Source organism: Camelina sativa, chromosome 18, assembly GCF_030686135.1.
Source record: "Camelina sativa cultivar CO46 ecotype springtype chromosome 18, ASM3068613v1".
NCBI classification, from domain to species: Eukaryota; Viridiplantae; Streptophyta; class Magnoliopsida; order Brassicales; family Brassicaceae; genus Camelina; species Camelina sativa.
The window spans coordinates 20652386-20678861 of NC_141897.1; the positions used below are offsets into that span (position 1 = coordinate 20652386).

The following is a 26476-nucleotide window of genomic DNA, read 5'->3' on the forward strand; positions in this document are numbered from 1 at the left end:
TTTCTGTTTAAGTCGCTATAGAAATCAACTTCAGATTTGATTTATATATATATTTTTCTTTTCTTTTTGTCATCAAATGCAGTATCACAAACTTTGAGAGAATCAAAACCGGTACATATATGCCTACGTTACATTACATAGGACAATAAAGGAACATGCAATCGTGCTTGACGAGCTAATAAATGTACTTGCAAATTATTGTCTCGTGGAATTAAGGTGATAACAGAGTTAAAGAATCAAATTAACTCTCTCAAAAATCTCGTGTTTGTTTAATTTTCAAAACCTTGCGTTTTTAGTTTGTCAACGAGTGTTGTTGTTTTAAAAGATGAAAAGAACGTAATGGTGCTCATCTTACGTGTATCGTGTTTGACATTGTCAACACGACGAGTTTTTATTTCCGCCACGGCGTCATCTATATATAAACGGTTAATAATATCTCTGAGGCCAGGGGTTTACTGTATCGCTATATATTAACTAGGTACTTGTGAGCACATACATGTAACCAAACTAAATAATTAAACCACTAACTTTTGTCATATTGAACAAACAATAAACTCAATGTAAACTTTTGGTACAACTTTAACCCTCTATACTATATATGTATGAGAACGATCCAATCTTTGTTCACGATTCCAACAACGACAAGTATTTAATTGTTAGATTCATATATCAATCACGATACCACGAACACCTTGTCGTAGCTCTTTAAGTCCTCCTAATGCATTTGGTGATGGTGGACGTGTCACCGGAACATTCTGTGGTACCCGCATCTCTGATGAGTGTCCTGAGATGCACATCGATCCTGACCCGTCTTGTTGCCAGTACACTTCCACCATTACTCCACTTGGATTCTCTGCGTTTTCTGTATCAGGGATCCCAACAAATCTTGCTCCCACAGGTATCTAAGACATTAACCATATATACAGTAATTAATTTAAATGTCTCAACTCTGCATTAATTCGACTAATATGTATATGTGGATTTTAGATTAACCTCTAGTGAGATGCCTGATTTTAACTCCAGAGTAACCATGTTTCCTTCAGCTGTTGCGGTTTCTAGTTCAGCACGTCTTGCGATATTCAGAAACACTTCTTCAAGAGTCGCAAGACCGAGTTGAATGTCCGAGATTCCAAATTCAGATTCTCTGTTTTGTAGCTCCTCAAAAAAACCCTATTGACCATTGAGATCACAGAGAAACAATATTTGATAAACAACATCATAGATTAGATAGATAGATGGAAATCTATAGGACTATTGTAGGAGCTTTAATTGGTACCGTCAAAAGTTTTTCTTTGTCGTGGGGGATAACAAAAGTCATGAAAGCTCTGTTTTCTTCTGTTGGTTCAATTTCCAGATGCTGCCAACCAAAAAAAATAAAAAAAAATCATATAATTTGCTTAGGCACCTAAACGTTATATTTGCACCACAAAAAAAAAAATTGCTTGACGACAAAAAAAAAAAAGAAAAAAGAAAATGGTTGCTAGTATACTTTTTGAGTGAGTGTATGTACCTCTTTGAAGAATTTCTTCAACGGCTCGTGCGAAGCTCCAGTAGCGATGTTATTGTCATTTTTGCTTTCGATGAAGCTAACGGTAGCAACAAATCCCGTGCCAAAGCGGGATTTTAACCTGATTGAGGTCCCAATGCAACGGAGCCTGCCTTTAGCCATGATCCCTATTCGATCACTTAAAATATCAGCTTCCTCCATAGAATGCGTTGTTAGTATAATGGCTCGACCTTTCTTTGACTCTTGTATAATGTCCCACACATGTCTCCTCGTGATAGGGTCCATTCCAGTTGTCTACAATCCATGTAAAATTAAACAACCAATCTTAAAACTGGTTTTATGTGTAACAATATAATTTAACAAGAATGTGTCAACTCGACATGCCGGTTCATCTAAGAAGACCAGCTTGGGATCACCAATGAGTGCTACTGCAACACTGAGTCGACGTTTCATTCCACCACTATAACTTCCTGCTCTAACTTTCGCCGATCCAGTCAGTTTTACGTCCGCCAGTAACTTCTCAGCAGTCTATATAACATAAGTGAAATTTTTAAGCAAAAGAAACCGATAAGTTTGCATATTATATATAAACCAGAAACTTCAATAAAATCATTAATTAAACATCTTCGCAGCCGTAAAAAGAAAAGTAAATCTTATACTATTTTCGGTGATGTACCGATTCGATCGATTCTTGCGGCAACCCTTTGATGCTAGCAAAGAGGTGGAGGTGCTCTTCACTAGACAAAGCATCCCAAAGAATATCAAACTGTTAAAAAACAAAAACAAAAACAAAAAGAGAATAAAAAATTATTGTGTAAGAGATTATTGTGTAAGAGACAACGCTAGAAACTGACTTACCTGGGGACACACTCCTATCATTTTACGAATGTTAGACATACCCACCGAACTTCTTATGGAGTCTCCATAAATAAGAGCTGTTTTAAGTAAAATCAAATGGATTTATTAGAATGGTTAAAAATGCTTCGAGAACTTGCTTAAGTCTAACAGATACTTACCATCACCACCAGTAACTGGGTTAATGCCAGTCAAACAACTAATAGAAGTTGTTTTCCCTGCGCCATTGGGTCCAAGAAGACAAAACAACTGATCTTTGGCAATATTCAACCACAAACCCTAAAGCATATTTCAATGAATTAATGACCCATTGTTGCATGTTGGATATCACGAGGGAAAATGAACACTAGAACTTGTTCAATAACCTTGGCATAGAACACACACGCACTACCATGTTAAATTTTGCAATGGACTGAACAAATTTTTTTATATAGAAAACACCTTTACAGCATGAAAAGGCGAAGTTTTCGTGCATTTGCAGCATCCAAGCTTTGTTGTTCCAGGATATGTTTTCGCAAGACCATGTATCTGGACTGCAATGTTAGGATCAACTATTCCATCCATTGCTTGTTGTTTAACTTCTGTCTCTTCTTCAAGCACATCTTTGTCCTCTGGCGTATGATGCTCCGCAGGTGGAACTGAACCAATACAGCTAAAAATGCTACCTTCTGTAAAGTGTAGAAACATGTTATACTTATGTTTCCCAACACAAAGAATACAATATATTTTTCTTAAGTGCCCGGGGGAGGGAGGAGAAATTACCTTCCACTTTGTTGCCTCCTTTGCCAGTCCAATAACCAGGTGCGAAAAAGTAGAAGATTGGTTTTCTTACACCAGACGCGTTGGGAATTATATTGTCAAAATAGATAGCCAGACCAAACCAGAACAGGAATGTCCCAAGAAGCCACTGGTATACAATGTTCTACCAAAGAAAAAGAAAAAAACAAAGATGTTTGAGAATGTTAATAGACAACGTAAATACTAGTGTAGTGAAATGTATTTTGAGTGACCACATACAATAGAAATTACACAAGTTGCTTGGTTCCCTTCACATACGGCTCTTTTACTCCAACTAATTCCAGAGCTTGTGGGAGTTGAGGTTGCATCAAGAAGAATCTTAAGGCCCGCAGAAAAGGTGTTGGGTGGAAAAAGAGACTACATCACCCGGCGAGAAACTGCATATGCGCTGGAATAAGGGAATCCAGTAGCTGATACAATCTGTAGTCAGAATTGCAACTAAGTAAAAGAATTTTAAGATTTTAATTTGACAAACCAATTTAACTATATATTTTAGCTAGAGAAACCATGCAAACCTGTGTTATAAAACCAATCAGAAACACAAGGAAACCGACAGTTGTTGCTGAAGATGATTTCCTAATGAAAGATGATATCGCGAATGCAAGGCCAATCTAGCAACATGATAAATAAGATAACATAAAAATGCATGATCTATGCAGGAACATCTTAGAAAGATAATTATTAGAATGTCATGAAGGTTAATTCTTACGTACCATATTAAACTGAAAAAGCAAAAAAAGTAGGAAGACAACAAGAAAACTGTTGTTCAAGAAAAAATCAAAACGAAACATCATTCCGAAGAGGACCAAGAAAAGTGAGGAGACAAAGGTAAGGATTCCTTCCCATAAGAGCCATGACAACCAGTATGCAGAATCATAAACACCCATCATTGTCATTGCCTGCCGAAGTTTTAGCTCTTTCTCGGTAACAAGGGAACCGAGTTGGAGAACAAAACCAAACATGGAGAAAGCAAGAAAGAACACTGGTCCCATGACTGAGATTGTAGAGACACTTTCACCTATGATAGCTGGACGCGCAAATTCCTTAAATCCAAAACCCCAACTAAACTTTGGATCTGAAAAAAAAAAAAAAACTAGTGTTGGCCGGTAAAGAATTAATCGGTAGTACTCAGAGATTCAAAAATGGTGTACCTCCAATCAAGGACCTTGCGATTTCACGCTCTGCAGCGACTTGAAGAGGAACAAGGAACTTAAACGTTGGATCTTCAGTCTGACCACGTTTTCTCTCCGCCGACGAATTTGTTTGAATACCATAGCTGATTACTGTAGCATTCCTTTCCACAAAATGTAAAGCTCCTGGAACTTGCAACGGATGTGAAAGAAGCCATGCATCTACCTCGTTTGGCTCCTTGAACGATTGAACCTGAACATATCAAATCCAACACATTATTTACTTGTATAATAGTCACATGCATACTCTTAACAAAAAAAAAAAGTAGGCACCGTAATATGCGTGTTACCTTGTTGGTTGGAATTGGTCTCCCTGGATTGTTAGCCATAATTGCAGAGACTATATCATTCACGCGACGACTTTGGTTCCCACTCCACACGAAGTCATAACAAGGGAGCTCCACAAAGAACTTGTCCTCACAAGGAAGAATCGGCGGGAAAACCATTAGTGTAGGATCAGTGACATTCTTGTACGCTGATGAGGATGCTTCGCTTGCCTTCATGGCTTCCTCTATACAAAATATGAGAAGGATGAAGAAGAACGAAGAGAATATTTGAAGAAACATGGCTCTCTTGTTTCGCCATGAAAGCAATAGATTCTTCCTAAACAACGCCGTGAACTGCTGGTAGAGAAGCGGCAAGCCTTCTTGCAAAATCATTATCAATGTCTTTCTTTCTTTTTGAAATAAATTTGTCTTAGGAATACCAAATTTATTTTCTAATAGGTGCCCCCCCCCCCCCCCCCCCAACATCGCACATACTAATATTAGAAAAAAAAAGAAAGAAAAAGAAAAAGCAATCCATCTTTTGTTTCCACTTTTTTTTATAGGTTGACTAAATTTCATCCGTAGCTTGAAAATTGTGTAAAATTGAGACCACATTAATTTTTTTTCTTGCATTCAATTGGGACCACATTTCTTTCGCACTAAAAATAACCTTATCAAAGTTTAAAGCAGAAACTATTATTCAATTGGCAAGAAAAAAAAAACACGAAGTGAGATTATTTTGTAAATTTCTTCATCAATGGTGAATCCTAGTCCGGCAAGTTTTTGGACGCAAGCCAATGCGTTACTTAGGAAGAACTTAACCTACCAGGTATGTTTTTTTTATATTGCCCAAGTTTCTTAGAAATAAAAGTGTTTTGTGTTGAACAAGGAGCGATCTAACCCTGAAATGGCAGAGGAAACACATATGGACGAATGTTCGGCTCATCCTGGTTCCACTTTTCCTCTGCTTAATTCTGCTGGCAATTCAAAAGGTTCTTGATTCTTTGATGAAGAGTATCTCTGATATGTCTGATTGTGGAAGCAACGCTGGTTTACTTGGTGTCAATTGTGCCATCCCAAACCCTCCATTGTTGCCTCCGATGTTGCAGATTCCACAAGATGAACTCCGTTCTGTTAAGGCCGATTTCTTTTCCTACAGAGACCTCCCTGACAAGTCATGCAGAGTAACAGGATCTTGTCCTGTAACGATACTTGTCACTGGTGATAAATTGTCCCTTGGAAAAGCTTTATCCGCGAATATCTTCACCACTTCTTTTGTGGTTAATTCCTCCAACCTCTTGCCTACTTTAGCCAATAACGTTTTGGTATATATGTCTCTCGCTATCTCTGAGTGCATTAGTTGCATGATTCTCTTTATCTCTCAACGTACGTAACCACTTCTTTTACTCGAGAGATCATCATGGCTTTCAGGGTTCAACAGTTTCAGCAGGCAAAGACAATTATGAAGACCCAGGGATTGGTAATGATATCCCTATTTACAGTATCCAACCTTCGTGCAGTGCAAACTCCACATGGCCACTCTCGATCGGACAATTTCATGCAGGTACTATAATTTTGACAAGGCTCTTGAAGTGAGAAATGCATTTTTCTTCACTTTGATAGATTATATATTATCACAGATGTGAAGTGTGTTCAAGGGTTATGTCTCTGGAGAAATAACTCTATAGAGGTCAATGATGAAATTTACAAGGGTAGTTGGAGGGGAAACCCTGCCGGGATGACAAATGAGGTCGCTGCAGGTTTGTTAAATTATGTCTTTTAATTTCATGACTTTATCTTATATATGGGTTTGAAATTAATTTTATGAGGCACACACAAACATACCTACCATGTTAAACATCCGAGTGTGACTGTGCCTTTTTCGTTGCCTTAGCATACGATCTCATGAGCACGGATAGGAAAAACTTCAATGTGACCATATGGTATAACTCAACCTACACTGATGATATGACAGTAAAGCTGCTCCGAGTTCCTCGCTCTATCAATCTGGTAAAAAATAACACCATATGGTGATCATGCTCAAGACATATTCTCTCATCGTGCTACTACGTATTTCTCTCCTTGCAGATTTCAAATGCTTATCTTAAATTTCTAAAAGGCTTAGGGACGAATATATTATTTGAGTTTGTCAAAGAAGTTCCAAAACAAGAAACTAAAAACAATCAAGACATTGCCTCCATGCTTGGCCCACTTTTCTTCACTTGGGTTGTTCTTCTTTTGTTTCCCGTAAGTTTTCTTACAGTATATATATATATATATATATATATATATGTGTGTGTGTGTGTGACATTAAATCATCCCATAGAATGTAATAGCAAGATGCAAATAAATCTTGCAGGTGATCTTGACATCATTGGTGTATGAGAAACAAGAGCGTCTAAGAATTATAATGAAAATGCACGGGCTAGGCAATGGTCCATATTGGATGATTTCATATGCCTATTTTCTCACCATATCTATGTTGTATCTTATTACTTTGGTGAGCTTCGGGTCTGCTATAGGACTCAGGTTCTTCCGCCTCAATGGCTATAGCATTCAGTTCGTTTTCTATTTTATATACTTAAATCTGCAAATCTCCATTGCCTTTCTATTTTCTTCGATATTCGAAAAGGTTAAGACTGTAACAGGTACTCAACATCACATTTTTTGATGAATATCTCCTCTTAAGACATGCCATTTTTGAAATTTGAATGGATTCTCTCTCTTGTATGGCTTAATTGTAGTCGTTGCTTACATACTGGTCTACGGAACTGGGCTCTTAGGCAGCTTTCTTTTCCAAAAGCTGATTGAAAGTGAATCATTCCCCGGTAAGTCAACAACGTAACCTTAGCTTTAAGAAAGAAAAAAAAAATGCTCATGGTTATTATTACTTACAATGTATTTGCAGAAGAATATATTATTGGCTTGGAGTTGTATCCCGGATTTTCTCTATACCGCAGGTTGTATGAGTTCTCGCAATATGCCTCCCGTGGAACTGGGATGAAGTGGCAAGATATCAGCGATAGCGGAATGAGTGAAATTTTCTATATCATGTCAGTAGAGTGGTTTCTTGCTCTCATTGTAGCCTTCTATATCGACCAGGTTTTCTCATCCGGAAAGTCCCCTTTCTTTTTCTTGGTGAACCCTTTCAAGAAACCTTCTTCCCTACCAAGGAGGCCTACTGTGCAAAGGCTGGATTCTAAAAAAGTCTTCATAGATATGGAAAAACTTGATGTCACTCAAGAGGTATGGAAGAAGTCAAGTCTTTCTTTTTCTTTTGTTTTTTTTTTTCTATCCATGTTTCTCTAATTTCAAAGCCCTTCTGACAAAAAATATATATATACATATATATATATATATATATATATACAAACAAAAATAATCAGAGGGAAAAGGTCCAAAAATTAAGGAATGAAGGTAGCACAGGGCATGCGATCTTGTGTGACGACCTAAAAAAGGTGTATCCAGGTAGAGATGGTAACCCGCCAAAAATGGCAGTAAGAGGGTTGTATCTAAGCGTGCCTTTAGGAGAATGCTTCGGCATGCTTGGACCTAATGGCGCTGGTAAAACTTCGTTCATCAGTATGGTTAGTCTTCATCAGTATTTTCAGTTTTGCAAATTAAACAAACGTTTCCGAGTAACAGATTTTGTAATCTACTACTGTATTTTCTTCTGTTGCACTAGATGACGGGGCTCCTCAGACCTTCATCTGGAACAGCCTTGGTTCAGGGCTTGGACATATGCAAAGATATGAATAAAGTCTACACGAGCATGGGCGTATGCCCACAACATGAGTACATCATCCTCTCGATAAATTTTGAATTTTGTTTTTCATTACCAAGCTTTGCTTTTTATGCACTCATGTTGGTTTCAGCCTGCTTTGGGAGACGCTAACAGGAAGGGAACATCTTCTCTTTTACGGGCGACTTAAAAATATAAAGGGCTGTAGTCTGACACACGTATATATGTTCAACACCTTGCTGATTTTGTCTTATCATATCTTATGTGTTGTTATTCTTGAAGACAATGATAATTCATGGATATATATATGATCATTTCAAGGCTGTGGATGAATCTCTCAAAAGTGTCAGCCTTTTCGATGGAGGAGTTGGCGATAAACCTGCTGGTAATTATAGCGGAGGTATGAAAAGGAGGCTTAGCGTGGCCATATCGCTTATCGGGAACCCTAAGGTACGTAAATTCTTGTTAGTACGTTGTGTGAATTTTTTCAAGCAATGGCTCAAGTTTATTATATACTTACAAACCCTCAGTCGTCTCTCTAAACTAGGTGGTTTATATGGATGAGCCAAGCACAGGACTTGATCCAGCCTCAAGGAAGAACTTATGGAATGTGATCAAGCGTGCAAAACAAAACACAGCAATAATTCTCACAAGTATACATACATTAGTTTCTTAACTTGTGGAATCTGATTGAGTATATGCCTCCTAAAATAAACTTAGTTTTAACATTAAGACAACATTAATTTCTAGCTCACTCGATGGAAGAAGCCGAATTTCTATGCGACAGATTGGGAATTTTCGTAGATGGAGGCTTGCAATGCATAGGAAACTCCAAGGAACTGAAGAGCAGATACGGTGGATCATACGTGTTCACGATGACAACATCTTCAGAACATGAGGACGAGGTAGAGAGATTGGTTAAATCTGTCTCTCCCAACGCAAAGAAGATATATCACCTTGCTGGTACTCAGAAATTCGAGCTCGCAAAGCAAGAGGTTCGAATTGCTGAGGTGTTTCGCTCTGTTGAAAAGGCCAAATCCAACTTCACAGTCTTTGCCTGGGGACTTGCCGATACAACTCTCGAAGATGTTTTCATCAAAGTTGCTAGAACTGCTCAAGCTTTTATTCCCTTGTCTTAAAAGCTATTTTCATTTATAGGGTTCTCTTTTTTTTTTGATCAAAAATTTATGCCTTGAGACACACGCAAACTTATCACCATTTTGTTAATAGTTCTTTAGTGTTGAGGGTAGAGTTGCGGTAGCAAAAAGTTCTGCAAAGGTTGGGTCATATGCTCTAAAGCAACACTTCATGTTAAATTACTGGACATATTTTTATATTCTGTGTGTATATAACTTAAAATTTGAGAAGCACAAAATTTAATATATTTTTTTTCTTTAGAGAAAATAATTATTGTAAATGTTAGAGGAATACACAACGGCTGTAAAAAAGAATATAGAGATAATACTTGGATTCGTTTGGTTATTTTAACACCTTTTCAAAACATATTGTTTGTAGTTTGCAATGAGACATTTTAAAAATGGATCGATGGCAAGTTTGGTGTTTAATATTTACTCACCAAAGTGTCTTTGGTGAAAATAAGATCTTGGGAGAAACTTAAGAAACATAGCTTTAAGTGTGTTAGTTAAACTAAAGATGCTTGTGATTTAGATTTACTTTGGTAGTGCTTAGATGATGAACTTATTTTGACTAACTTATATCACACATGTAATGTTTTTACCTTTCATTAAAACATCACAAGTGGAAGGTTTAAAGTTCTTTGTACAAAAAGAAAGAAAAAGAAAAAACGATGTTTAAACTTTAAATTCTCCGTTGGTTCCTTTTTATTATTGATTTTCTTTTTTTAGTTTACTCTCGCGTACGTGTAGTACTTTGTTCTATTAGTAGACTCTCTTTCTTATTTTGTTTTCATGAATATATTTTTCAATTGTTTTTTGTGTCTTTCTTGTAGTCAAAGACGTATTGTATCTTTTACATGAGAACCTATTAATTGTAAGAAAAAAAAATTATAACAGACCATCTGGGCACCTATTACACTTTATGTAATGATTCCCAACTATTAATATATATATATATATATATATATATATATCCTTTTAAATTACCAATTTATTTATAAAATAAAAATCTTACGAGAATATATATTGCAGATCTTTTGGCAAATAGAAATGGTTGTTTCAGAAATCTCATGGAAACTAATAAACAATGGAATCGATAACTAAATGGACAGTTCTAAAAGCTTTCTTTTGGAATGACTCAAAATTTTATTAAGAAAGTGATACCAAATGATTCACAAACCAGCTTAAACAGTTATGAGTACTTTCTAAAACAAAACTTCCCTGTTCCATATCATTTTTTTATAATAAAATTTTTAAGTCTCTTATTCTTTGGACTAAAACTTGTTTTTGGAAGGGAAAGAAGCATGTGGAGTGTGTTGTCCATTGAGTTCAATCAAAGAAAGCAAACAGGAATGGGTCAAGTGTACGTTGGAAAGCTAATTGGTGTGTTAACTGAGACGATGACAAAAATGAAAAGTAAAATGTAATAAAAGACAGACTTCACAGATTTCATTAGTAAGAAGCCAATTTAGCGAGAAGCCAATTTATCTATTACCCAAGAGTATATCACACTGACTACTAGCTAATGAGTACTACTAGTAGTAGTAAATATGAGCTTTTTTCACACAAGAGTAAGATTAGGGAATGACCAACCGTACATAGTTAATTAACTCCTAATTCTGTACAGGGGATAAACAAATGTAAATCTTAATTTGTTATTTTTTTAAGTCGCAATTGGTGCATGATTGCATGAAGATTAAGATTTACATTTGCACACTTACAGATGTCTTTACATATCAATAAGACAAACAACGCTTTTCTCTGAGATTTACAGATGTCTTTATAAAAGTTGCTAGAACTGCTCAAGCTTTCATTTCCTTGTCTTAAACGCTATTTTCAGTTATAGGGATCTCTTTATTGGGTGAAAGTTTTATATATCTTGAGGCACACGCAAACGTATCACCATTTTGTTAATAGTTCTTTAGTGTTAGAGTTGCATGCGATAGCAGAGAGTTCTGCAAAGGTTGTCTCATATCCACTAAAGCAAAACTCCATTTAAATTACTGGACACTTCATAGCCGCATTTAAATTTGAGTCTATATAACTTAAAACCGCATATATGTATATCTATATATATATTGAATCTGTGTATATATATTTGTATAACTTAAAATTTGAGAAGCACAAAATTTAATATTGTTGTTTTTGTTTTCCTTTTAAAAAAATAATTATTGTAAGTGTTGGAGGAATACACAACGCTTTAAATAACAATATAGATATAATTACTTAGATTAATTTGGTTATTTAACATGTTTTCACAAAATATTGTTTGTAGTTTGTAATGAGACATTTAAAAATAGATAGATGGTAAGTTTGGTGTGTTTAATTTACCACCAAAATGTCTTTGGGGAAACTTAGATCTTGGGAGAAGTTCAAGAAACCTAGCTTTATGTGTGTCAGTTAAACTAAAGATGCTTGTGATTTAGACTTACTTTGGTAGTGCTTAGATGATGAACTTATTTTGCCTAACTTATATCACACGTGTAATGTTTTTACCTTTCATTAAAACATCACAAGAGGAAGGTTCGAAGTTGTTTGTACAAAAAGAAAGAAAAAAAAAAAATGATGTTTAAACTTTAAAATTTTCGTTGGTTCCTTTTTATTATTGATTTTTGTTTTTAGTTTACTCTCGCGTACGTGTAGTACTTGTTCTATTAGTAGACTCTGTTTCTTATTTTGTTTTCATGAATATATTTTTCAATTGTTCCATTTCATTTTTTTATAATAAAATTTTAAGTCTCTTATTCTTTGAACTAAAACTTGTTTTTGGAAGGGAAAGAAGCATGTGGAGTGTGTTGTCCATTGAGTTCAATCAAAGAAAGCAAACAGGAATGGGTCAAGTGTACGTTGGAAAGCTAATTGGTGTGTTAATTGAGACGATGACAAAAATGAAAAGTAAAATGTAATAAAAGACAGACTTCACAGATTTCGTTAGTAAGAAGCCAATTTAGCGAGAAGCCAATTTATCTATTACCCAAGAGTATATCACACTGACTACTAGCTAATGAGTACTACTAGTAGTAGTAAATATGAGCTTTTTTCACACAAGAGTAAGATTAGGGAATGACCAACCGTACATAGTTAATTAACTCCTAATTCTGTACAGGGGATAAACAAATGTAAATCTTAATTTGTTATTTTTTTAAGTCGCAATTGGTGCATGATTGCATGAAGATTAAGAAGCCTAACTTCATTAAGCAATAACATGCCGAAATGTGAACGCCAAGGAACTAGAAAATTAAGAAAAACAAAATGCATAATTAACTTGAAGTTTGGTTGGTACAATTAACACTAGATATATAATACTGTTTCTGTAGTTTCCTCACAAAAAGATTCTTGTAAATGTTGGATGGATATAAATAATATGCTATCTAACACTTTCTCAAATAAAAATGATAATGATGATAATAATATCTTGCTTTAGTTTGGCTGGAAAATGAATTTTTGCATGCTTTGTAATAATATTTGTAATTAGTAATGAGACACTTAAAGATGGATGAATGGTAAGTTTGGTGTTTTACCAACCAAAGTGTCTTTGAGCTTTCCAAAAATTTCTACTATATAAATCAACACTCATATCCTAACATTGCAAACACAAACATCTATTAATAAATAAATTTTGCTTTATTTTTTATTCTGATCTTTCATAATTAAGAAAACAAAATGCTAGGTTTGAACAAAAAGGTTACAACTGTTGTAATGACGATGTTTTGGATTACACTAATCAGTATATCGTGTTTGAATGCAGAAACAGAGTTATTTATAAATCCAATAGATTGCTTCAACACAATCAAGAAGACTCAGGGATGCAGCGATGCCATTGGTGATATACATCACTGGGACTTCAGCAATCTAAAACGTGCTTGCTGCGAAGCACTCGAAGGTTTAAGCGAAGGATATTGGCCCATTGTCTTTCCAGGACAACCCCTTGTTCACACAATGATTAAAGGCATATGTTTTTTTCTATAGAAAACATATGGTCGTTATTTATGATCAAAAGCATGCTAGCAAGTAATCAATAAATAATGTGTGTTGTAATGCGTTTTATCTTCTTTTTTTTTTTTCCTATTGTATTTGGGTTTGGTTTGTTTTTTTTCCTTTGTTATTAAAAATTATGATTTAGGATGATATAAAAAGATCCCTTATATAATGAGAAGATATCCTATTAATAAGCCTCCCTTGTTTCTTGTGTTTCTATCAGCCAATAAAAAATATATTTTGTTGTTGTTTATTATATTTATTTTTTTTCACTCTACCACTATCTCTACGTAGTGTATTTAGTGTTCAATATTACGTCTACAGAAGAATGCATGGACTGTTGCATGACATGTGTGTTTATTTTAGATATAAATAATTCTATGAATTACTCGATTCCATTAGTAATGAAGATTCAGAATATATATATATATATATATCATCCAGATTATGTTGCTGTATTGTTGAAGATGTGAAACCATCAGGGGATTCTCTTAAAATAGACGTGAGGAATCAACACTACTCAAAATCAGCGAAACTGTATAGCGAAAGAAGAGATGATCATTTTTTTTTTCCTTGTCTACATGTACTAATTAACTGGTTCATTATATTGTAAGGTATGGTGGTCAGGTGTATTTAATTTCAATATGCTCTAATTAACGCCCTAACTAAAAATAGTTTGGCAAATTAATAAAGAAAATTTCTCTTTTCTAAAAATATATCCAGAGAAAAGCGAATAGCCAAAGAAATTTCTTGGAGTCTCTTTGACAATTCCTTAATTAATTAACGACCTTCAACCACTTTTTAAGCATCTATATAAATCCCAGTTAGCATAGAAAGCAAAGATCATTAAAAAATCCAAAAGAAAATAATATATTGATAGAAATTTTCTCACTTCACGTGTGTACATCTTTCTCCTAGAAACAAAAAAAAAAGAAAATGGCAAGAATTTCATTAGCGATATGTCTAACGTTACTTGTCACGTTAAGCACCGTTTATGAAACACAAGGGACCTTCTCGTTACCCCATTACTTGGAAAAATTTCCCAAAGTGGGCAAAGACTTTGAGGCTTTCGCAAACAAAGGTATGTCGGACTTTCTTGGGGACCTGGAGGGTATGTGTCCCAAAACCGCAGAGTTCAAGAATTTATTTGCAACGTTGAAGGATTACATGGCCTCCTTCGGTTCCGGGTCGTCAAAAGATATCAAGATGGAGTTGTCAGAAAAATCCGAAAAATTGTTCAGGGCTATGTCTGTTTTCGACACTAGTAAAGGCGGAACATCAGTAAGTAGTTTTAATACAATATTCATATGGTACGTAACGTATGTGATCATGATAGTTTTTGCTTTTGGCGAGATAGGATGATTCGTGGAATCTGGTGAATGGCTTGTTGTCAATGGGGAAGGGTTTGATGGAGATGAAGAAGAGCGGTTCCCAGGAGTTAACTTTTGAACAAAGAAAAGAACTGATCGTGTCTATGGTGGAATGGACCCGAGGGATTGGTCTATTCGTTAAGGCCGCCTCCGAGAGTAAAGGACAATCTATTGATCTGTCATCTTTTGGGATTGACTATGACAACAGTGTAGAATCTCCTATTAAAAGAGCTATGTACGAAACACAAGGAACATTCTCACTACCCCATTACTTGGAGAATCTCCCTAAAAAGGCCCAAGACGTTGAGCCTTTCGCTTACAATGGTATGTCGCACTTCATCGATAGCCTAGAGAGTAAGTGTCCTGCGACAACAGAGTTCAAGGATTTATTTGTAAAGCTGGAGGACTACATGGCATGCTTCAAGTCGGCATCATCCGGATCAAAAGATTTCAAGGTGGACATGTCAAGAAAATCTCAGACGCTCTTCAAGGCTATGTCTGTATTAACTGGTGGCAGCGGGATATCTGTAAGTTCTATAAGTAACTATATCTATATACATATATCTGTCAGAATGTTCGTCGCTCGCTGTTTTAAATGAGATATATATATATATATATATATATATATATATATATATTGTTTTTTGGGCGATAGGTGGATTCGTGGAGGATGCTCGATGGTTTGTTGACAATGGGAAAATTTTTGGTTGACATGAAGAAGCATGGTTCCAATGAGATAACTTTCGAACAAAGGACAGAAATGGTCGGGTCTATGGTGAAATGGGCTAGAGCTATCGGTCTTTTCGCCAGGATGGCCTCTGAGAAGAAAGGAAAAACCATTGATCTAACACCTTTTGGTATTTTTCATGCCCGAAATTATGGAAAAGGTAACTTCAAAACATCCAGCGAGCTCTAATCATCCTATGAAAAAAGTCACCCTCCAAGTAAAGATATAACAAGTGAGTGTAAAAAGTAATAATGTTTTCATTTTATACAGACAGCCCTTGCATTGTAAGACACGAGAGAGCTGTAGATCATTTTTGGCTATTATAACTATATTAATAAAAATATTACTAATTCTTTTTAGCTTGCTATATGATATATATATATATATATATATATATATATATATATATATTTACAGATCTATTAATTATTGAACAATCCACACCACACGAACCTGTGGATTTTTCATTTTCTTGCTATGAATTTGATCTTCATTTTCTTGTCTTATACACGATTTATGCGTCTTGAAACACACACAAGCTTACCAGCCAGCGTTACCTTTCGATCAAGATTAATGTGTCTTGAAACACACGCAAGCTTACCGACCAACGTTTGCATATATCTCAGGGGATCTATATATATAATTATATATATATTGTTCTCAATCTCAATATTTTCGACATAATTAGGAGTCTGTTTTTTACTATTCTTGTAAATCAGTGTTATATATAGACATTTTTGTGTGGGAACTTGCCCATACAACTATCGAAGATGTTGTTAGGGAAAGGGATATGTTCCATATCTTAACGTGTATATCTTTAGTCAATATTCTCTACTTGTGCATTAAGTCTATTGTATCTATATATACTCTTTACATATCAATAAGACAAACAACGCTTTTCACTGAGATTTAAATGGTATTAGAGTCAAGTTACAAAACCCTAAATATCTAAAAAAAATTCTTCTCCGCCATTTCTTGTTTTTCTAGGAAACAGGTTTTCTAATTCTACTATTTGTCTCCTATCTACACGATGGCTACATCATCGGCTCTTTCTACTACTACTACTAAGGAATTGATCACGTCTTCTCCTTACCACCTATCCTCTAATGATCAGCCGCATCATGTTCTTACTCCGTTTCTCCTTAATGGTGAAAACTATGAGAAGTGGGCTAAGATTGCACGCAACAATCTTGCAGCAAAGCATAAACTTGGTCTTGTCGATGGTACTCTTCTTAAACCTGCTACTGATTCTCCCGATTACCAACGGTGGGTTCAAGTCAACTCGATGTTATGCGGCTGGCTCTATGCGAGTTTAGATCCTCAAGTCCAGAAGGTGATCTCGTTTGTTGACAACGCAAAAGTCATATGGGACAATTTGCGTGTTTGTTACTCTATTGGGAATGCTTCTTTGTGTTCATCAAATAAAATCTTCTATTGCTCGATGTGCTCAAGATGGTCAGCCTGTTGCTGATTATTTCGGCCAACTCAAGGTCATGTGGGATGACCTTGATGATTTTGAGCCCTTTATTGATTGTTGTTGCAATTCTCCGTCTTGTCCTCAACGTCTCAAGCAACAAGCACGTCGAGATCTTGAGCATATTCATCAATTTCTCATGGGTCTCGACGCTTCTCGGTTTGGTACTACACATACCAATATTCTTAGCCGTCTCAACCGCGACACCGATGTAACAATTGACCATGTTTACTCTGAAGTTATTGCTGAAGAACGCCATCTTATTGTGGCTCGATCTAAAGAAGAACGTATTGATGCCGTCGGTTTTGCTATGAAAGCTGGTGTCAATGCTATTGCATCCGCTACACATCTAACTCAAGGACCATGTACTCATTGTAGCCGTACCAATCACTCGGTGGATACATGTTTCGAACTTCACGGCTTGCCCGATTGGTGGATCGAGAAACATGGTGATACTAGAGGAGGATCACGATCCAACTCCACTCAAGGTAACGGTCGTGGCTCTTACCGCCGAAGCGGTCGTGGGCGTTCCTCTCCTACTTCCTATCGTGCTAACAATGCTCAAGCTCTTTCTGAAGCTGAACTCCCTGACTTACCTGGTGTAAGTAAGGCCACCTGGTCTGCTATTGTGAACTTGTTAAAACCTGACCAAACCTCTGGTTCCGATAAGCTTTCCGGTAAGCATTCTTGTGTTGAGTTTTTACTTGACTCTGGAGCGTCTCATCATATGATAAGTGATGATGATCTCCTTGTGGATGCGCATGACATTCCTAGAAGTATTGTTGTTCTTCCCAATGGAAAACATACTTTCCCTACTAAAGAAGGGACGATGATCCTTGGAGATCACGTTGAACTGAATCGTGTTCTCTATGATCCTGATCTTTCTTGCACTCTCATCTCTCTCGCTAGAATTTGTCGTGAGCTGTCCTCCTATGCTTTATTTACTGATACATTGTGTGTTATACAGGACCATACTTCGAAGATGCTGATTGGTGCAGGTAAAGAGAGAGATGAGGTTTATCACTTTCGTGGAGCAGTTTCAGCATGCGTCAACAATGTCAAGAAATCCATAAGAACTCTTTGGCATGAACGTTTGGGGCATCCATCGACGAAGATTTTATCTAGTTTTTTTTATCTACTTTACCGGATTCTGCACAACATAGTAGTGATAATAATGAGTTTTGCGAAGTTTGTATTCAAGCTAAACAAACGCGGTTAGTTTTTCCCGAGAGTACTAATAAAGCGGACGCATGTTTTTCTTTGATACATTGTGATATCTGGAGACCTTACAAAATTGCTTCTACGTGTGGAGCACACTATTTTCTTACTATTGTGATAGAGAGCGGAAGCTTAATTAACGGACGAGAACGCTAGATCTCCAGGAGAACTCGAATTCACGAACGGATCTTGCTTAGAATGTCGTAACTTGACGAAGAAGCAATAAGGATAGGACCGAGATCGGGAACGATTTTGACGTGGTTTTGCAAGTCCTCCTTGCAGGGCTTGAACACAACCTCTTAGGATTGAGAGTCCTCCTCTCTACGCTTTAGGCAAAGCTCTCTTAAAACAACGTTTATTCAATAATCAATAATTACATACAAAAGAGTCTCACGGCTCCTTAAATAAGAAGATTACAAAACAAAACCCTAGCATAATTAAGAAGCTAATCTAACATATAAAGTCCAACCGTAGATATAAGGCCCATAAGAATGAAATCCAAAACGGGAAATAGTAAAGAGGCCTGATCACGACGAGACTCACGGGAGGCGTGGTCAAAGCAAAGATGTGCTGCATCATATTGTCAACGACTACTCTCGGGCCGTGTGGACCTATTTGCTTCTTGCCAAAAGCGAAGTTGCCATTCATCTCAAACAGTTTGTGGCCATGACTCATCAACAATTTGGAAAAAAGATCAAAGTCATTCGTAGTGACAATGGGAGTGAGTTTCTTGGTCTTCGTCATTTTTTTTAAAGATCATGGCATTCTACATCAAACTTCTTGCGTTTATACTCCGCAACAAAATGGGAGAGTTGAGCACAAACATCGTCATATTCTCAACATGGCACGTTCTTTGCTCTTTCAAGCTGACTTACCAATTCGTTTTTGGGGCGAGAGTGTCCTCACGGCTGCGTCTTTAATCAATCGCACTCCTACTCCGCTTCTACAAGACAAAACCCCGCATGAGCTTCTTCATTCTACTCCTCCGAATTTTGCACAACTTCGCGTATTCGGTTGCTTGTGTTTTGCCAAACGCCATTCTTCTCGTCGTGATAAGTTCCAAGAACAAGGTCGAAGATGTATCTTTCTCGGGTATCCTCCTAATCAAAAAGGTTGGCGTGTTTATGACATGGAGACTAAAGATATTTTCGTCTCGCGTGATGTTATCTTCAACGAAGATGTTTTCCGTCTGGTTCACCTTCTGTCTCCGAACAGCCTGTTGCGTCTCCGGTCATTCCACTACCGCTTATCTCCATAAATGATTCTGTTTCCGAGACAACACCTCCGACTCTCGAAAACAGGGGGAGTCTTCCCACACCTATCCCTACTACAGTCGTTGATTCTCCGCCTACTACAGCTATTGTCTCTCCTTCAACTCCTAGTAATGATGTTGTTACATCTCCTGAATCCGCTGCTGTCTCTGATGAGAATTCTGATGATTTTGATGTTGGTACTGAACCATTTGGTCGTGGTCATCGCACGAAGTTGCCGTCTACTCGGCTTAAACCTTATGTTGCTTACTCCGCATGTTACCCTGAAACTCTCATCTCTCTCAAACCTTCGTCTACTCCAGCATCTTCATGTACTTGTTTCTATCCTATAGCACACTATGTTTCTTTTGACAAATTTCGCTCTGCCCATCAAAAGTTCCTTGCAGTCGTGACTATGGTTGATGAACCGGTTACTTATAAGCAAGCAGTTCAACTATTAGAATGGCGTGACGCTATGTGCAAGGATATCGATGCACTCAAACTTAACGAGACCTAGACGCTTAAACGTCTTCCACCAGGCGTAAAAGCTCTTGGATCTAAATGGGTGTATCGGCTTAAGTTTAATTCGGATGGTACCCTTGAACGGTATAAGGCGAGGTTAGTAGCTCTTGGTAATCACCAAAAAGAGGGTGTTGATTTTTTGGAGACATTTGCTCCGGTTGCTAAACTTCAAACCGTTTGTACCTTACTTAGTGTTGCTTCGGTTAAAAATTGGCAACTCCATCAAATGGATGTTCACAATGCATTCTTACATGGCGATCTTGACGAGGATATCTACATGAAACCACCTCCCGGTTTTCTTCCAGCTGATCTGTCTCTTGTGTGCAAACTTAAACAGTCCATATATGGTCTTCGGCAAGCTCCTCGCTGCTGGTTTTCCAAGTTATCTACAGCTCTTCTCGACTATGTCTTTGTCCGTCCTCACAAAGACAATTCCCTGTTTACCTATCGGCGTGGTGTTGTTGTTCTTCATGTTCTTGTCTACGTTGATGACTTGATTTTTTGTGGTGCTGATTCGGCAGTTCTCAAATCGTTTAAAGCTTAATTATGCCGCTGTTTCAAGATGAAGGATCTAGGCATGTTGAAATACTTTCTTGGCATTGAAGTTGCTCTTGGACCTGATGACATCTTTCTCCCGCAACGCAAATATTATCTTGATATCGTCGACGAGTGTGGTTTGTCTGGCTCGTGTCCGGTTGATACTCCTATGGAGCAAAATCATACGCTGTTGGATTCTAAAAGTGCACCGCACTCGGATCCAGCACAATATCGACGTATAGTTGGACGTCTTGTTTATCTCACTCATACGTGTCCGGAGTTAAGTTATGCTGTCAACATTCTTGCACAGTTTATGCAGACACCTCTTACGGATCATTGGGATACGGCTCAGCGTTTGGTTCGTTACTTGAAGTCTTCACTCGGCCAGGGTGTTGTTCTATCTTCCACGGCTCCTCTTCAACTGAATGCCTATTGCGATTCTGATTTTAATAAATGTCCTTCTACTAGACGGTCCCTTACAGGTTATATAGTAATGCTTGGTGATTCTCCACTTCAATGGAAGACAAAGAATCAAAGTCGTGTGTCGCTTTCATCGGCTGAAGCAGAGTATCACGCCATGGCTATGACTTGTACGGAGCTATTGTGGCTAAAGGAAGTTTTGCAGTTCCTTGGTGTCGATCATTCTCAGCCAATGTGTTTATCCAGTGATAGTCAAGCAGCTCTTCAAATCACAGCAAACTCTGTTTTTCATGAACGCACAAAGCATATTGAGAGTGCTTGTCACTTCATTCGTGATGAAATTACTTCTGGTACCATTACTAACGCTCATATCCCTACTGAAGAACAGTTGGCTGACATCTTCACTAAAGCCCTCGGATGTGATCAATTCAAGTATCTACGGTCCAAGTTGGGCGTTCTAAACTTACACGCTCCACATTGAGGAGGAGTGTTAGGGAAAAGGATATGTTCCATATCTTAATGTGTATATGTTTAGTCAATATTTTCTACTTGTGCATCAAGTCTATTGTATCTATATATACTCTTTACATATCAATAAGACAAACAACGCTTTTCTCTGAGATTTACAGATGTCTTTATAAAAGTTGCTAGAACTGCTCAAGCTTTCATTTCCTTGTCTTAAACGCTATTTTCAGTTATAGGGATCTCTTTATTGGGTGAAAGTTTTATATATCTTGAGGCACACGCAAACGTATCACCATTTTGTTAATAGTTCTTTAGTGTTAGAGTTGCATGCGATAGCAGAGAGTTCTGCAAAGGTTGTCTCATATCCACTAAAGCAAAACTCCATTTAAATTACTGGACACTTCATAGCCGCATTTAAATTTGAGTCTATATAACTTAAAACCGCATATATGTATATCTATATATATATTGAATCTGTGTATATATATTTGTATAACTTAAAATTTGAGAAGCACAAAATTTAATATTGTTGTTTTTGTTTTCCTTTTAAAAAAATAATTATTGTAAGTGTTGGAGGAATACACAACGCTTTAAATAACAATATAGATATAATTACTTAGATTAATTTGGTTATTTAACATGTTTTCACAAAATATTGTTTGTAGTTTGTAATGAGACATTTAAAAATAGATAGATGGTAAGTTTGGTGTGTTTAATTTACCACCAAAATGTCTTTGGGGAAACTTAGATCTTGGGAGAAGTTCAAGAAACCTAGCTTTATGTGTGTCAGTTAAACTAAAGATGCTTGTGATTTAGACTTACTTTGGTAGTGCTTAGATGATGAACTTATTTTGCCTAACTTATATCACACGTGTAATGTTTTTACCTTTCATTAAAACATCACAAGAGGAAGGTTCGAAGTTGTTTGTACAAAAAGAAAGAAAAAAAAAAAATGATGTTTAAACTTTAAAATTTTCGTTGGTTCCTTTTTATTATTGATTTTTGTTTTTAGTTTACTCTCGCGTACGTGTAGTACTTGTTCTATTAGTAGACTCTGTTTCTTATTTTGTTTTCATGAATATATTTTTCAATTGTTCCATTTCATTTTTTTATAATAAAATTTTAAGTCTCTTATTCTTTGAACTAAAACTTGTTTTTGGAAGGGAAAGAAGCATGTGGAGTGTGTTGTCCATTGAGTTCAATCAAAGAAAGCAAACAGGAATGGGTCAAGTGTACGTTGGAAAGCTAATTGGTGTGTTAATTGAGACGATGACAAAAATGAAAAGTAAAATGTAATAAAAGACAGACTTCACAGATTTCGTTAGTAAGAAGCCAATTTAGCGAGAAGCCAATTTATCTATTACCCAAGAGTATATCACACTGACTACTAGCTAATGAGTACTACTAGTAGTAGTAAATATGAGCTTTTTTCACACAAGAGTAAGATTAGGGAATGACCAACCGTACATAGTTAATTAACTCCTAATTCTGTACAGGGGATAAACAAATGTAAATCTTAATTTGTTATTTTTTTAAGTCGCAATTGGTGCATGATTGCATGAAGATTAAGAAGCCTAACTTCATTAAGCAATAACATGCCGAAATGTGAACGCCAAGGAACTAGAAAATTAAGAAAAACAAAATGCATAATTAACTTGAAGTTTGGTTGGTACAATTAACACTAGATATATAATACTGTTTCTGTAGTTTCCTCACAAAAAGATTCTTGTAAATGTTGGATGGATATAAATAATATGCTATCTAACACTTTCTCAAATAAAAATGATAATGATGATAATAATATCTTGCTTTAGTTTGGCTGGAAAATGAATTTTTGCATGCTTTGTAATAATATTTGTAATTAGTAATGAGACACTTAAAGATGGATGAATGGTAAGTTTGGTGTTTTACCAACCAAAGTGTCTTTGAGCTTTCCAAAAATTTCTACTATATAAATCAACACTCATATCCTAACATTGCAAACACAAACATCTATTAATAAATAAATTTTGCTTTATTTTTTATTCTGATCTTTCATAATTAAGAAAACAAAATGCTAGGTTTGAACAAAAAGGTTACAACTGTTGTAATGACGATGTTTTGGATTACACTAATCAGTATATCGTGTTTGAATGCAGAAACAGAGTTATTTATAAATCCAATAGATTGCTTCAACACAATCAAGAAGACTCAGGGATGCAGCGATGCCATTGGTGATATACATCACTGGGACTTCAGCAATCTAAAACGTGCTTGCTGCGAAGCACTCGAAGGTTTAAGCGAAGGATATTGGCCCATTGTCTTTCCAGGACAACCCCTTGTTCACACAATGATTAAAGGCATATGTTTTTTTCTATAGAAAACATATGGTCGTTATTTATGATCAAAAGCATGCTAGCAAGTAATCAATAAATAATGTGTGTTGTAATGCGTTTTATCTTCTTTCTTTTTTTTTCCTATTGTATTTGGGTTTGGTTTGTTTTTTTTCCTTTGTTATTAAAAATTATGATTTAGGATGATATAAAAAGATCCCTTATATAATGAGAAGATATCCTATTAATAAGCCTCCCTTGTTTCTTGTGTTTCTATCAGCCAATAAAAAATATATTTTGTTGTTGTTTATTATATTTATTTTTTTTCACTCTACCACTATCTCTACGTAGTGTATTTAGTGTTCAATATTACGTCTACAGAAGAATGCATGGACTGTTGCATGACATGTGTGTTTATTTTAGATATAAATAATTCTATGAATTACTCGATTCCATTAGTAATGAAGATTCAGAATATATATATATATATATATCATCCAGATTATGTTGCTGTATTGTTGAAGATGTGAAACCATCAGGGGATTCTCTTAAAATAGACGTGAGGAATCAACACTACTCAAAATCAGCGAAACTGTATAGCGAAAGAAGAGATGATCATTTTTTTTTTCCTTGTCTACATGTACTAATTAACTGGTTCATTATATTGTAAGGTATGGTGGTCAGGTGTATTTAATTTCAATATGCTCTAATTAACGCCCTAACTAAAAATAGTTTGGCAAATTAATAAAGAAAATTTCTCTTTTCTAAAAATATATCCAGAGAAAAGCGAATAGCCAAAGAAATTTCTTGGAGTCTCTTTGACAATTCCTTAATTAATTAACGACCTTCAACCACTTTTTAAGCATCTATATAAATCCCAGTTAGCATAGAAAGCAAAGATCATTAAAAAATCCAAAAGAAAATAATATATTGATAGAAATTTTCTCACTTCACGTGTGTACATCTTTCTCCTAGAAACAAAAAAAAAAGAAAATGGCAAGAATTTCATTAGCGATATGTCTAACGTTACTTGTCACGTTAAGCACCGTTTATGAAACACAAGGGACCTTCTCGTTACCCCATTACTTGGAAAAATTTCCCAAAGTGGGCAAAGACTTTGAGGCTTTCGCAAACAAAGGTATGTCGGACTTCCTTGGGGACCTGGAGGGTATGTGTCCCAAAACCGCAGAGTTCAAGAATTTATTTGCAACGTTGAAGGATTACATGGCCTCCTTCGGTTCCGGGTCGTCAAAAGATATCAAGATGGAGTTGTCAGAAAAATCCGAAAAATTGTTCAGGGCTATGTCTGTTTTCGACACTAGTAAAGGCGGAACATCAGTAAGTAGTTTTAATACAATATTCATATGGTACGTAACGTATGTGATCATGATAGTTTTTGCTTTTGGCGAGATAGGATGATTCGTGGAATCTGGTGAATGGCTTGTTGTCAATGGGGAAGGGTTTGATGGAGATGAAGAAGAGCGGTTCCCAGGAGTTAACTTTTGAACAAAGAAAAGAACTGATCGTGTCTATGGTGGAATGGACCCGAGGGATTGGTCTATTCGTTAAGGCCGCCTCCGAGAGTAAAGGACAATCTATTGATCTGTCATCTTTTGGGATTGACTATGACAACAGTGTAGAATCTCCTATTAAAAGAGCTATGTACGAAACACAAGGAACATTCTCACTACCCCATTACTTGGAGAATCTCCCTAAAAAGGCCCAAGACGTTGAGCCTTTCGCTTACAATGGTATGTCGCACTTCATCGATAGCCTAGAGAGTAAGTGTCCTGCGACAACAGAGTTCAAGGATTTATTTGTAAAGCTGGAGGACTACATGGCATGCTTCAAGTCGGCATCATCCGGATCAAAAGATTTCAAGGTGGACATGTCAAGAAAATCTCAGACGCTCTTCAAGGCTATGTCTGTATTAACTGGTGGCAGCGGGATATCTGTAAGTTCTATAAGTAACTATATCTATATACATATATCTGTCAGAATGTTCGTCGCTCGCTGTTTTAAATGAGATATATATATATATATTGTTTTTTGGGCGATAGGTGGATTCGTGGAGGATGCTCGATGGTTTGTTGACAATGGGAAAATTTTTGGTTGACATGAAGAAGCATGGTTCCAATGAGATAACTTTCGAACAAAGGACAGAAATGGTCGGGTCTATGGTGAAATGGGCTAGAGCTATCGGTCTTTTCGCCAGGATGGCCTCTGAGAAGAAAGGAAAAACCATTGATCTAACACCTTTTGGTATTTTTCATGCCCGAAATTATGGAAAAGGTAACTTCAAAACATCCAGCGAGCTCTAATCATCCTATGAAAAAAGTCACCCTCCAAGTAAAGATATAACAAGTGAGTGTAAAAAGTAATAATGTTTTCATTTTATACAGACAGCCCTTGCATTGTAAGACACGAGAGAGCTGTAGATCATTTTTGGCTATTATAACTATATTAATAAAAATATTACTAATTCTTTTTAGCTTGCTATATGATATATATATATATATATATATATATATATATTTACAGATCTATTAATTATTGAACAATCCACACCACACGAACCTGTGGATTTTTCATTTTCTTGCTATGAATTTGATCTTCATTTTCTTGTCTTATACACGATTTATGCGTCTTGAAACACACACAAGCTTACCAGCCAGCGTTACCTTTCGATCAAGATTAATGTGTCTTGAA

The 26476-nt window shown here is 36.2% G+C and overlaps 3 protein-coding genes and 1 pseudogene across 4 annotated transcripts; 3 read left to right on the plus strand and 1 right to left on the minus strand.

Moving 5' to 3' along the window:
* Positions 1-501: 501 nt before the first annotated feature.
* Positions 502-5044, minus strand: LOC104762290 (ABC transporter A family member 11-like; annotated as a pseudogene). Its single transcript, XR_015588318.1, has 15 exons — positions 4641-5044; positions 4312-4543; positions 3874-4235; positions 3676-3771; positions 3380-3580; positions 3125-3284; positions 2804-3030; positions 2524-2641; positions 2366-2442; positions 2184-2273; positions 1892-2035; positions 1511-1801; positions 1277-1357; positions 994-1170; positions 502-902 (listed from the first exon to the last, which is right to left on the minus strand). The product of XR_015588318.1 is annotated as an ABC transporter A family member 11-like (transcript).
* Positions 5045-5247: 203 nt separating this feature from the next.
* On the plus strand, positions 5248-9762 carry LOC104762289 (ABC transporter A family member 12-like). The gene is made up of 15 exons (XM_087497985.1): positions 5248-5445; positions 5531-5941; positions 6048-6180; positions 6257-6376; positions 6511-6626; positions 6705-6863; positions 6976-7264; positions 7361-7444; positions 7525-7862; positions 8003-8203; positions 8302-8411; positions 8492-8576; positions 8680-8808; positions 8906-9011; positions 9109-9762. Exons 1-15 carry the CDS (start codon positions 5374-5376, stop codon positions 9495-9497), a joined length of 2742 nt encoding a protein of 913 aa, XP_087354111.1. The 5' UTR covers positions 5248-5373; the 3' UTR covers positions 9498-9762.
* A 4462-nt stretch (positions 9763-14224) lies between these two features.
* Positions 14225-15928, plus strand: LOC104762288 (uncharacterized). The gene is made up of 3 exons (XM_010485550.2): positions 14225-14753; positions 14830-15369; positions 15498-15928. Exons 1-3 carry the CDS (start codon positions 14409-14411, stop codon positions 15756-15758), a joined length of 1146 nt encoding a protein of 381 aa, XP_010483852.2. The 5' UTR covers positions 14225-14408; the 3' UTR covers positions 15759-15928.
* An 8728-nt stretch (positions 15929-24656) lies between these two features.
* LOC104762287 (uncharacterized) lies at positions 24657-26258 on the plus strand. Its single transcript, XM_010485549.3, has 3 exons — positions 24657-25105; positions 25182-25721; positions 25828-26258. The coding sequence occupies exons 1-3, from the start codon at positions 24761-24763 to the stop codon at positions 26086-26088; spliced, it is 1146 nt and encodes a 381-aa protein (XP_010483851.2). The 5' UTR covers positions 24657-24760; the 3' UTR covers positions 26089-26258.
* The last annotated feature ends 218 nt before the right edge of the window (positions 26259-26476 follow it).

What these genes read in the sequence shown, in the direction of transcription:
- LOC104762289 (XM_087497985.1), top strand. Translation starts at nt 5,374, where the DNA reads ATGGTGAATCCTAGTCCGGCAAGTTTTTGGACGCAAGCCAATGCGTTA. An exon ending in CTTTAGCCAATAACGTTTTG is followed by an intron (nt 5,942 to 6,047) that starts GTATATATGTCT and finishes CATGGCTTTCAG; the next exon opens with GGTTCAACAGTTTCAGCAGG. An exon ending in CACAGCAATAATTCTCACAA is followed by an intron (nt 9,012 to 9,108) that starts GTATACATACAT and finishes ATTAATTTCTAG; the next exon opens with CTCACTCGATGGAAGAAGCC.
- LOC104762288 (XM_010485550.2), top strand. Translation starts at nt 14,409, where the DNA reads ATGGCAAGAATTTCATTAGCGATATGTCTAACGTTACTTGTCACGTTA. An exon ending in CTAGTAAAGGCGGAACATCA is followed by an intron (nt 14,754 to 14,829) that starts GTAAGTAGTTTT and finishes TTGGCGAGATAG; the next exon opens with GATGATTCGTGGAATCTGGT. An exon ending in CTGGTGGCAGCGGGATATCT is followed by an intron (nt 15,370 to 15,497) that starts GTAAGTTCTATA and finishes TTTGGGCGATAG; the next exon opens with GTGGATTCGTGGAGGATGCT.
- LOC104762287 (XM_010485549.3), top strand. Translation starts at nt 24,761, where the DNA reads ATGGCAAGAATTTCATTAGCGATATGTCTAACGTTACTTGTCACGTTA. An exon ending in CTAGTAAAGGCGGAACATCA is followed by an intron (nt 25,106 to 25,181) that starts GTAAGTAGTTTT and finishes TTGGCGAGATAG; the next exon opens with GATGATTCGTGGAATCTGGT. An exon ending in CTGGTGGCAGCGGGATATCT is followed by an intron (nt 25,722 to 25,827) that starts GTAAGTTCTATA and finishes TTTGGGCGATAG; the next exon opens with GTGGATTCGTGGAGGATGCT.